The sequence below is a fragment of the Marmota monax genome, unplaced genomic scaffold (genome assembly GCF_021218885.2).
Source record: "Marmota monax isolate L192 unplaced genomic scaffold, Marmota_monax_Labrador192_F-V1.1 WCK01_AAM20220418_F8-fsc00003, whole genome shotgun sequence".
NCBI lineage: Eukaryota > Metazoa > Chordata > Mammalia > Rodentia > Sciuridae > Marmota > Marmota monax.
This window is the reverse complement of record NW_026694084.1, coordinates 2,368,093-2,381,519: the sequence shown is the minus strand read 5'-3', so window position 1 is coordinate 2,381,519 and position 13,427 is coordinate 2,368,093. Positions and strand designations below refer to the sequence as shown.

The 13,427-nt window shown below is 30.3% G+C and overlaps 1 protein-coding gene across 7 annotated transcripts in view; it reads left to right on the top strand.

The window, feature by feature from the left end:
• Positions 1–13,046, top strand: part of Triqk (triple QxxK/R motif containing) — an 80,981-nt gene extending 67,935 nt beyond the window's left edge. For all 7 annotated transcript variants that reach the window (XM_046464901.2, XM_046464899.2, XM_046464900.2 and 4 more), the window contains 2 exons: positions 4,516–4,601; positions 9,886–13,046. In XM_046464901.2, coding sequence (XP_046320857.1) covers positions 4,516–4,601; positions 9,886–9,999 — 200 coding nt within the window. In that variant the 3' untranslated portion in view covers positions 10,000–13,046. The remainder of the gene's footprint in view (positions 1–4,515; positions 4,602–9,885) is intronic.
• Positions 13,047–13,427: the final 381 nt, after the last annotated feature.

The window sequence follows — 13,427 nt, the reverse complement described above, 5'->3', positions numbered from 1 at the left end:
TGCCCTAAACCCAAGGAGCGGGATACTCCCTAATCCCAGCAGGATACACCCTAAACCTGGATCCGCCCTGGTCCTTGAGCAAGGTCACCTTACATGCAATGTCACTGCAAATGACCTGGGTCATGCCATGCGTCATACCTACTTGGCAATGGCTCTCAGCATGATAATTTCAAAATTAAACATTATTATGGAATTAGACTAGAGGGAGGAAGCATAAATCAGTTGATCAGAAATGTACAATTGAAAAAGACCTTGTTACCTAAACATTTTAATAAGAAATGAAAATATAGAAATTATATAATGAATGGTATCCTTGAGGACAAAAAACCTGGATGATTGAGGACTCAGACTGGCTTTATAGGCTTGAGTAACAGTTTTTTTTTTTTCTTTTATATGAAATTACTAAGCAACTGTTGAACAGATACTTTTGTTTTTGTTTTTGTTTTGGTCCTGGAGATTGAACCCAAGGCCTCGTGCATGCTAACCACATGCTTTACCACTGAGCTGTACCCCTATTCCCTTGTGTGTATAACTGAGATCAGACCTAGCTGTGTTAAATGAATAGTCTACATATAAAATCTAGATTATTATTTTTTCCCTAGGTGTTACTACTCAGAAGGTAGAGAATTTCATATTTTATGTTTTTAAATAATAATGGCATATTATCTATCTTGAAGTCATAGAAATTCACCTGCTGTAAACTTATTTCATTATATGTTAAGACATTTCATTTATGAAGAATTGAACAGCTGCCCCTGTCAATGTTTTCACTTAGTAGACCAAAACCACATTTTGCAACATATACTTTTGTATATCATAGTCAGCAAGGAGAATGCTAAATTAATGACAGATGCATTGTTTGGAAGAGTACCAGGTGTACAATCATGTTTAATACCATCTATTATAAATACAGTTTCAAATGTTCATATCAACTTTAATAAAAATCTAGAAGTATTATTCTCGTAAGAGGATATAGGAGTTTAATTGAAATATAATACATTATTTACCAATGATTATATGGCACTTGGAGGAGAGTGATGAATTCTCATTTTGACTCTCTGAGCTATATTTGAGTCTATATTATGACAGACATATTAGCAAAAATATTGTATATCTGAGATCAAAACTACATGGAGATTTTAACTCACTCCATTTAGAATGGCAACTATCAATAATACATATGGAATTAAATGCTAATGAAGATGTGGAAAAAAGAGAACACTTTTACACTGTTAATGGGATTTATAAATTAGTACAACCATTATCAAAATCAGCATGAATGTCCCTCAAAAGACTAGGAAAGGAACCACCATATGACCCAGCTATTCTATTCCCTAGTGTTCATTCTCAATAAGTACTTTCAGGGTATTATAGCCATACATGTATTTACATTTTTATACCAGCACAATTCACAATAGCCAAATTATGGAACCAGTGTGTGTTTATCAACAGATGAATGGATAAAGAAAATGTGGTGTATATACACAATGGAGGAATCCAGAATGGAAGAAGGGAAAGCAGGGTAGCAGGGGTGGGGGCAATAGTTCTCATGAAAATCAAAAGGAGATTAGGAGAACAGAGGAAAGGGACCAGCAAGAGGGATGAGGAAGGAGAATGGAGAGACACTGGGGAATGCTGTTGTTCAAATTATATTATTATATTGTGTGCATGTATGAATATGTAACAATGAATCCTACCAATATGTACAACTATAATGTACCAGTAAAAAAAATTAAAAAATAGGAAAAAAAGACATAAAAAATTTCAGTTTGATATGGTCTAAAAAATAAAACATTGCATATCTGCATGGAAATTGTATTGGTTAAAGTAAACTTTTCTTCTTCACTTATTTTTTCCTTCTTTGTACCAGAGATTATTTTAAGATGTATACAGGATAAAACAATAAATCACCTTTGACTTCAAATCTGTAAATCTTCAAAATTCTTTTTAGATTTCTATTAGAAATGTGCTTTGTAACCCTGGAGTGGAAGCATTTGATGTGTCACCATTTTCATTGTTCTGAACTGTGTATAGCTCAGCAGGAATAATGACATGAATAATTTGACTGTTCAGATGTGAAATCAGAGTGAAAACTTGTCAAAGTTTTTTACCAAAATTAAATGTTCCTAATTTAAAATGGGTCAGAGTGATATTTTTCTGCATTTTATTTATTCCATCCCTGTTTTTACAATTGGTTTATTTCTGGATCATTAAACCACAACTTCAAATAATATTTATTAAGCTTCTGCTTATAGATTCAGAATATCTGGTATACTATAGTGGTTAATGAAAGAACAAATGCCTTCCTTAAAATAATGATAATACATAGCTCTTTAACCAAAAACATTTTTATGTGTCTAATGAATACAACTATGGCATTTCTACATTGCCTCCATCCATATGATTCTCTTATCTCTGCCATTTCAAATTCTAAAAATCTGTATGAAATTTTAAAGGTGCTTATAATTCATTAGCAGACATATTAAGAAACTGATTTATTCCTTAAGAGACACTTCTCAGAAGATGATGTACAATCAATCAACAAATACATGAAAAAATCTTCATCATCACTAGCAATTTAGAGAAATGCAAATCAAAACCACTCTAAGATTTCATCTCACTCCAGACAGAATGGCAGCTATTATGCATACAAACAACAATAAGTGTTGGCGAGGATGTGGGGGAAAAGGTACATTCATACACTGCTGGTGGGACTGCAAATTGGTGCAGCCAATATGGAAAACGGTATGGAGATTTCTTGAATAATTGGGAATGGAATCACCATTTGACCCAGCTATCTCTCTCCTCCTTCTATACCCATAGGACTTAAAAACAGTATACTACAGGTACACAGCCACATCAATGTTTATCTCAGCACAATTCACAATAGCTAAACTGTGGAACCAACCTAGATGCCCTTCAATAGATGAATGGATTTTAAAGATGTGGCATATATACACAATGGAATATTACTCAGCAATACAAGAGAATAAAATAATGGCATTTGCAGGTAAATGGATGGAGTTAGAGTAGATAATGCTAAGTAAAGTTAGCTAATCCCTAAAAAACAAATGCCAAATGTTTTCTTCAATATAAGGAGGCTGACTCATGGTGGGATAGGGAGAGGGAGCATGGGAAGAAAAGACAAACTCTAGATAGGGCAGAGGGGTTGGAGGGGAAGGGAGGGGGCATGGGGTAATTAATGATAGTGGAATACAATGATCATTATTATCCAAAGTGCATGTATGAAGACATGAATTCCTGTGAATATACTATGTATACAACCAGAGCACAATGAAAACTTGTGCTCTATATATGTAATAAGAATTGTAATGCATTCTGCTGTTATATATATATATATATATATATATATATATATATATATATATATCTATATATTAGCTTTATTGCAGATTAAATTTTATTATATACTTTAGATAAACTGCTCTCAGATTTATTTCACTGTGAGGATGTGGAAATTAAAGTTACAAGTTGTATCATTTAGATAAAGGAAATGTATGGGTAAGTTTTGGAAGAAGCTGATCATTAAAAGGAAGAGGAATAAGATGGAAACAAAAAGGCAAATTGCAAATGTGAAATAGATTATCTAACCATGTTAACTCCCAATCAGAAAAATACATCAAACTATTATATTAAATTTTCTTTTGATTCTCTTCCTAGTTAAGAGTTTAGTTAATGCCTTTGTTATTGTTATCTAATTAATTATCTAGTTAATGCCTTTGTTATTGTTATTATTAAATCTATTTTTTCTGCCCAGACTGTATGTTATGTCTTTTGTAGCTTATTGGTGATGTCACCAGATGGTATACCAAAGTAGAAATTTTGTGATAATTCAGTTTTGCTCATCTTTCACTGTGAAACATGATAGAGTTGATTGAGACTAGTATCAAAATATAGGTGTCCTATGTCTTTAATCTACACACATTAGTTCTATCCTCTATTAAGAGGAAACAAAAGTTAAGTACATATTTTTCTAATGAATTCAGGAGACCAAAATTGTTTTACACATTCCTTCAGTCTCTTAGAGAAAACTAGTAAATATTTCTCAAATTGATTGTATGAATACTAAATATATCTATACAAGTTTATAATTAGCTATTATTCAATTATGAAGGGAAAAGTTAATTTTTCCTGTTAATAAGATCTTACATATCTTCATTTGTACATTTGTTTCCAAATTCTTCCCAGTGTTTTACTCCCTTTACCATAAACTTACAATACAAAATGAGTTATAATTTTTAACATTAATTGCACATCAAATCAAAAATGTCTGTCAGACAAATCAAAGATGTCTGTGAGAGTTTTATTCTTGAAGAAGTAAGAGAGGAGAAGTTGACCTTTGTGTACCAAGTTTATGGTTATCACAACTGGGAAGAAGTTTGGAACTATGTGTCCCTGAATTGCTCTATTTAAACATACTTTGATATTTCAGATGACTGTTAGGCTCGAATTATATATAAGCATAACTCATTGTCTAAAACTGTTTCTTTCTAGGCAAACAGGATTATAAAAAAACCAAACCTATTTTACGAGCAACCAAATTAAAAGCAGAAGCAAAGAAAACAGCAATAGGCATAAAGGTAGATCACTATTTGATAACTTTATAATTTCATATGTATATGCCATTTCATTTTCTAAAACTGGATTGCATAACATTGAATTCTAAATGTTTTATGACATTTCAAAATCTAAACACCATGCCAGAATTGAAGAATTTTTGTGAAGAATTTAATTAATGGAAAACATCCTTCTTAGCCTGAGATTTTTTTTTTGGTGGGGGGTAGTGTCTTAAAATGAAACAATGTTTCATAAGTAAGCCAGTTTTTCTTAAATTTGTAATATATTTTTTCTCTAACTACTATATGTATTGCTCAAACATTTCAGTGATGTATGTGGCTTTAGTCAAAAACCCTTCTTTCATTTTCAATGAATTTATTTTTATAGTTGATTAAGGTATAGTTGTAATCATATATACTTAGATCATAAATATATATATATATATATATATATATATATATATATAATTTTGTTATTTTGTTATTGTTGCCAGTATTCTATGTTGAAATTCTAATGACATTCCCAAACTTATCCTTTTAGAAAACCAGTTTATCTGCTTAAGAGGGATAAATGCAACTGAGAATGATGTTAACAGATATTAATTCAACATGCTAGCACAATAAAGTCTCACAAAATTACATTTACATTATTGCTTATGTTATATATTTTTGGCTAAGTATTAGAATTGAGGTAAACTAACTAGAAAAATTAATTTGACAGTCTTACTACCAAATGTGTAAAATAAAAAATGACCAGTACATATATTTTATTTAAATATTAAAATGTTAAAAGGAGATTTTGGTTTTTATCTGGCAGATGAGAAATCAATTTTTCTAAGTTATAGCTTATAGCAAATGCCAAGGTATTACTACCAAGCTGTAACAGCTGTTGAACTGCCAGATGATATATTTGGTTGTCTTCCAGAATTTGCTATTATGATCACGAAACACTGCCTTCTTTTTGCTTCTGATTGGTGATTTTGATCAAGCATTGCCATGTGATGTGGTTTGTTTTCACAACACAGTCTCCTCAGTTAGTGCTATGTGTCAGTTTTTAATGAAAAAAAATTATCTTTTTGTTGAAAAGAGAAATTAATCTTTTGAAGATTTTTTCTAATTTCATATGAAATTTCATTCATCCTTTAAATTATTTCAATGACATGACTTTTCTAAAATCAATGCTTAGATTTTTATTTTACGTTCCATTACTTGATGATTATCTATTCTATTAAGAGCCTTTTGTCATTGTCTTTCAGGGAAGTATGTCACTTACTTTTATCCTTCACAGTGCAGTAGAGTTTTTGTTTATTCACTTGTCAGGAAAATTCTGGTGTAACAAAATTCATTTGTGGCAAAGTTTAATTAGCAGTTATATATTAGGAATTGAGAAATAGTGCAGCCATTCAATTATTTGTATTTCACTCTTTTATACACATCCTTTTTTCCCCATGTGCTTTATAATTTTTGTTATTTTTTTTAATTTGGAGAAATAATTGTGATCCCAGTATGAGCTTAAACCTCCTTTATAATACAATTATCCAATGTCCCTTTAAAAACAATATAAAATTTATCTTCAAAAATGTTTTAATTTTTATATTTATGAATGTTTATTCTTAGACTTCATTTACAATTTAAAGTATATATAGAAGAGTTTTTGACATCAGAACATAACTCCTTTTTAATAAGCTAGCATATCATTTTGATTTGTAAGCCTGTGAAAAACAAAGAACTTAACTTTAAATATTGTTTACTTAGCTTGAAAATTTATGTGAAGGGCCCATTAAGATGATATGAAACTTTTTAGAATCAGAACCATGAAGGTGTTTTACATTTCAAATCTGGCATACTAATTAGTTTGCCCTGTCAAACTTTGATTGCCTTGTCATTTTGGCATAGGATTTTAAATAACGAAATTTCTTTCAGCAATTGCCATTTAATGCTTTTTAATTTCCCTAGTGAGTGATTTTATCCATATTGATAATGTCAGAGAAGCAACTAAGGACTAATGAACATCAAACATGTTTGACTCTTATCTAGTTGATAGAGAATGACCATAATATTATACTATTTTATCACTTTACTACTTACTCCTTTGAATGAATCATAGTTTTACGCTTAAATAATTTGAATCTACAGAGAGTATGAACAGGTGCATGAAATAGAAAAATAACACCAATGAAAACAACACTGAACGTATGATGAGGCAGCCTTGGATCACATCTTTTTTGGCCCTTTCTATTGCCATGGTCTAACTAATTCTAGGCTGCAACATTTGTAAACTGGAGATTATGCCATTTACCCCATATAATGTTGTCCAAAGAATTAATATTACAGTACAAACATCAAGCACTGAACTTATTACATGGAAGTAATTTATGAATAGTTAGCTGACTGAGAAAATACATGTTAGAATTAATAATATCTAGTTTGTATAAATAAGACTTCCCTAAAATGTTTTCCAGTGGCCTTCCCTTACTTAAACTATTTCTCCGTTATGTGGTTCTATAATATATTAGGAAATGTTCTCAGATTTGTTGTGGAGATAGTATTATGGATTAGTGTTGTAATGATTTAAAAGCATTACAGAATTTTAGTATCCTTTGTATAAAGATTATATAAATATTACTCAAACCATCATGTATTGAGAAATTACTATAAGTATCATAATATTGTAAAATCTATGGAAAGGAAAATGAGTTAAGTCATGATTTTCTTGAAAGAACTTAGACAAGAAATCACTTACATATTTTAAGTATCACATTAAATCAAGAGTACTGATGCAAATCACAGTATAGAGATATAAAGAATTATACAATAGAGCCTTTTATGTTTTTAATGTTTTCTGTAAATAGACATTTAATAATAGAAAATGTTTTGGGGGAAGAGTTAATGTTTTCAGCATAACGTATGAATAGATTGTGTTAAAATCTATAACTAATTTACAATTGAGAAGTCATTCACTTCTTGTGTCTTACAAATGTAAATAAAATGTAGTACATTATGACACAGTAATAAAATAATAAAAACTGTGGGGTTGAAATGAATGCCATCTAAAAATATTTGCATAACTATATTTGCTATTTAGTTGCTGTTCAATTAGAAGATTATGTTTTAAGAATTACAGCGCCACTAAAAATTTTTTTTAGAATGCAAATATCTGTGATTCCTAGCATGTTGAAGGAAAAGAATCTAAAGTTTTTAGTTAATTTGCTGTTTAAAAGGTTTATTCCAAAGGCACAATCATAATAAAAATAAAGATCAAAGTTTTGCTACATAAATAAAATATTCAGTGTTAACCAAATCCTGCCAACAACCCCTTGAGATGAGCAGCTTGAAATGTTACATTTGTTCTTTTTTGTTATTTCTGAATTAAAGCTAAAAATGGCCAAGGGGCAGGGAAGTCATAAATGCCTATCAGTCTTTTAAATTATGGTTAGAGTCATCAGCATCCTGAAAGCATTATTCTCGAATTTCACAATTTTTTGATTCCCACCCCCCAAACTTTTTTCTCTACGTGCTTGTCTCCTCAACAAATCTTCGGACATTTTGAATAAAATTATTTGTTCTACCTACCCCCCTCCCAATGTTTCTAAACCATCCCATGCCATATGTAGAATAGACATAATTGAATTAATAGATTTTCTGAAGTTGTATTCTATGAATAGCGTCTGTTTTCTATCCTTAAATTTCTTTTTCATTCCTCTGGATATCCTGGAAGTATACAGTAACAATAATTCAGAGTTATTTTAAGAATGAGAGTTGAAAAGCAGCAATTAAAGTTGATTATCAATAAGATGAAAAACATGGCCTCCAATCAAGAATAAAAACTTTATTTTTGCATTAAGCTTGAGCAAATGAAATGGTGACTGCTGTTGATCAGTTTTGTTGTCCACTATACAGAACAGATGGAGTTTGCAGTTGTGTGTCACTTGTTTATTACATCCTCTTAAAATTAGTAGCTGTGTAACCAGATGGGTCTGGGAGCACAGCTGTGGATATAAGAAAATAAATGAAACCTGTCTGCTGCTGCCATGCCCTTTTGAGATGCCAAAGTGTTCCAACTGTAACAAAGAAAAATTCACTTTCATTTGACATTATATTGATATATCAGATTTTAAAAACCAAGTCTTAAAAAAATTGACACTGAGTTTTTCAACCTCACAATTTTTATTATTTATTTTCATAGCTTGGATATGTAAATAAATTTAATTATGAACCTAAAACTCTGCATAAAATTATCTATTTGTAATCTCAACATTCAGATGAAAATTCCATGTTGATTATAAACAAAATTGATTTTAATGTTTTTAAAGTTTATTAAGTAGCATATTATTTTATGTTCTTAAGAGATGTAAAATCTATTCATGTGAATGCAAATAAATTGCTTTTCCATAAAACAATGAGAGTTAAAGGATATGCTACATAAGTGAAAAAAAGAAAGGAATATCAGGTCCAGCATTCTATTTGTGCTTTGTTGTTGTTGTTGTTGTTAAGCCAAATGACATATTAATATTGAGAAAGTTTTCTTATAATACATACACACATACTTTTTGAGAATGAATATGACTTTTATAATATATATGGTAGAAATTTTGGTCATTTAATGTAGTTGATTAATGTAATCACCAAATTATTTAATGAAATATCTAGTACCATGCTACACAGTTGTGACAAATTGTACTATATCTTGCTTCATAAGCTGAGTACCAAGTTTTTGATCACCCACAAGATAAGCTATAAGATTTAAAAGTTAAAATTTAAAATTTGAACAAGGTAATTATTGAGGATATAGATAGATACATAATCTAGAACCTGGTTATAATAGCCATATTCCCACTAAAAATGGAATGATAAATTTTTAAAAAATTGTATGTGCAAATGCTATCACCAATAGCAAATATAATAATTGAAGCAACAAATGAAGTTAAACATACTCAAATAGAAAAACAGATAAACTCTATAGGCACAAACTACATTGCTTGCTTCCAACATTTTGATATATAAACTATGAAAAGTTATCAAAACAATAATTTTTAATTTCACTATTAGGAAAAATACTAGGTTAACTAAAAGTAATAATAGAAATGACTCACCCACTGATGTACTTGCCATTGAAATGGGTACTGACATGGGCAAAATAAGTTTCTTTATTTAATGGCAAAAAGTGTTGAACAAAAAGAATGTGATTATTAGATTCAAATTATTCATTCCACACTGTGGAATAATACAGTTATTTTATCTAATGAAACTTATGACATTAACCAGTCTCTCTCCATCAATTTTAAGTCTGCTTTTTTTTCTTCCCTAGGAAGTTGGCCTTGTACTTGCAGCTATATTGGCCCTCCTGCTGGCTTTCTATGCTTTCTTTTATCTCAGACTGTCCACGGATGTTGAGCCTGATCTGGACCCAGATGAAGATTAGCTGAGCAGCAATCAATATTTGAAAGGAAAATAATTTTATAAAAGCATCCACTGGGACCAATACTTTCTAAAGTACTGAAACTACAACATCTTCAATATTTTCTTTTGGTACTTTCAGTTTGCTGAAATAGCTTTTTAAAATAGTTGTATAGGATATCAAGAAAAGAACCTTATGTAGCAATGCAGTATAATGTAAGCTACCAGATACATTTATAAATCTGTCAGTTTTGACAGGCTCCCTATACATGTTGCATTTAGATAAAATGGATAACATCCAAGTTTTCAGATGTCTTACCTAACTTACATGTATAACTTCATCACTTACAGATTATTTAATGTGTTTTTGTTTTATATACATCATAGGTAAAAGTATGTATCCTAATCTACGGGAACATACTCAAATCACATTCAGAACCTAAGAAAGATCGACAAGTCATGGGAAATTTTTCTCTTACAAAGAAATCCTGCTTTCTTTCCAGGCATATTTTATATCATTAGAGAGACTATCTGCACATACATCTACAGTAATCTTTTCCTTCTTTGCCAACTGTTCAGTGCACATGTGCTCCGTCAGAAATGGCACCTGGATGACAGAAGCTCAAAGAGTCACATATGTCTCTAAAATAGAGTTCCTTTCCTCTTGCGCTGCCTGAACTGGTGTAAATAGAAAGTTCGGTTGATCTTGATTTTAATTAACTTATTACTCTATTAATACAAACTTGGAATTCTATTTTAATTATGTTGTTCTGGCTGCCTGCAGTATCAGTTTGCCCTTCTTGTTAGAGAGATATGTAACAATCTGTCATTTAATTGTGCAGTCTTTTTCACAGCACAGAATAGCAAAAGTCTTATCTACTCAGAATCATTTTCTTGGGTTGTGTCCTAAATCTGAACAACACAAAGTTGTTTTCCAAATTTACATTTTATCTTTTAAGAGTTAATCAATTAGAATTCTTTAGGGAAAATAAATAATAGAAGAAAATATGTATCTCATAAAACTCTCATGTAGTTTTTTTTATATATAAACTTTTCAATGTATTTTCTACTCGTTGGAGCATAATGATTAGGATATTCAACTTTCTTGATAATCAAATTTTACTACATTTTAAAAAGACATGAAAACATAAAGCTTAGAAAAATGGAAATTATATATCCATAGAAGAGTTGTTAACTACTACCTTATATAAAAATACATAGAAAATAGATATTTTGAGATATCTGCATAATGTATTTCATAGTGTACACATGGTATTTATGAAGAATAAATACAGTATTCAGATTGTTTTCATAGTGGCCAAGAGACAAAAGTTTTGATAAATACCCCAGGAGTATTATGGCTTTATAAGAATTTCTTAAAAAAAAAAAACATATCTTTGGTACTTTTGCAAAAAGTTGAATATGACAGTGTAACATTATGCTCTGTAGAGTTTTTTAAAGTAGCATAATTTATTTCATCAGTGTGAAAACAGCCAAAGGTTCCAATACCCTCACAGATTATTTATGCCAAACATCTGAGGACAAAATTTAGCCAGTGTTATTTACTGGATTCTTCTCTTGAACTCACAAACTCAAGAGACAGACCAAGAGTTCTTATATCCTCACCACAGTGGACCAATCCAAGTGGCATTTTTAGGAAAGGTTGCAGCATTTTATGCCATGTGGTATGTCTGTTCGCAAAGTGGGAGGCAAGGGAATATCCAAGCTGGCATTTTGGATATGATGGGCCTTTTACTTTCCTGAGTGACATGCCACATGTCAAGAAATACTGCTTTCCTCTACTCCCATCACATTTACGTGAACAATTTTCATTTAGTTATTTCCCTCCCATATGGTGTTAAAAACAGTCTTATTAAATAAAGATTATTCCTGGTTTTCAGTTTTAATTTAAATGAGAAGATATGTAATAATTGCTTATTAGCTACCCATACAAGTGAGATATTAACAGGGTTTACAGTATTTAAAATAGATAATTATGTTTTGGGAAATGTTTGAAAATTTATCATATTGAGAAAAACTACCATTCTGTTCAATTCATGAGGTGTTCTTTTGGGGGGAAATGATAGTAATACATGTTAGCCTAAATATACTGTAAATATAGGCAAATTTTATTGCCCAGTGTTATTGATACCTGAGTCAATAGCTAGTCCATTTGTATGACTAATTGATTTATGATGGCTTCAGAAAACCATAAATCCAAAAGGTTTAAAGCTTTGATTTCAGTAAATAGCAGGTAACATGAGATGATATATGTTTACACAACAGTTTTTGTGAAATACAAATTTTGTGAACTCACATTACCTGGGAAGCAGCCAATACTGTAAAGAGAAATCCCAGATTGAAAGTCTGGTTTGAATCTTGAAGACGGAAAGGTGATATCTTTTGCTGTTTCGGGAGATTGCACTTTTGAATAGTGAGTGGTATTTGTCAGAAATCTGAGACTGGCATCAAACAAATTTTAGACAGGTTATTTTCCCTCCAATAATTTACTGCTTGGAATAATTCAGAAGACAAAAACAGAAAAAAAAATTATAATGACTTTTCAGAATGTTCAAATCTATTTATTAACATACTCTGCAGAATAGATTTCCAACCAATGCTGGAAATATAGCCTATGAAATACTGTGAATGAAGTATGAAGAGTTGCTGATTCTTATTTTTCATGTAAGTTTAGACTAGGGTAAAGAATGTATAAATTATCTGAGGGGAAATATTGTAAAAATCTAACCTCATCTAGTATTTCTTTTAAAACTATTTCAACAAAAATGTAGGATTGATGGTTGTTTTAAGGGAGCAAAATATATAAAGAGTGTCTCTTATCGGTTTTTCATAAAGACAGAAGAAATGTTCTCATCCTAACTGATGATTGTAAGATCTAAAATATCTTCTTACTCATTTCTGTCCAATAGCATAATAATCTGCACATAAATTTAATAAATGCATGTTAAAATTTAAGCTAATGTATTTTAGTTCTGAGTCTAGATTTCTTGATGTATAGATGATCCAAAATTTTTTAATTTAATAAATAAAATTTAAACATCATAATATTAATCAACAGCATTTAGCATTTATGAACTTTGGTTGTATTGCGATACATATTTTTATATCTACAAATATAGGGTTTTTTTCATTCTGATTCTCTTGAAAATTAAGATAACTAGCCTTAAGGTTGCTACAAAATAGAAACATTGTTTTTTCTAGTAAATCAAGTATGCATATTTATTTAAAAACATGCTCAATGTTTGAATTCAACTTAGCATGCGTCTTCTCTCCAAATGAAAATAAATCTAAAATTTTATTATAATGTTTATATGAATATTAAAGCATTTGCAGGTTCTAAAAGTATATAATCAATGATAATTCAATAGAGTGACTACTGCTTTGACTGAGTTTCAGAAATCAACTTTTTGAAATTAAAACTTATTCAATTTT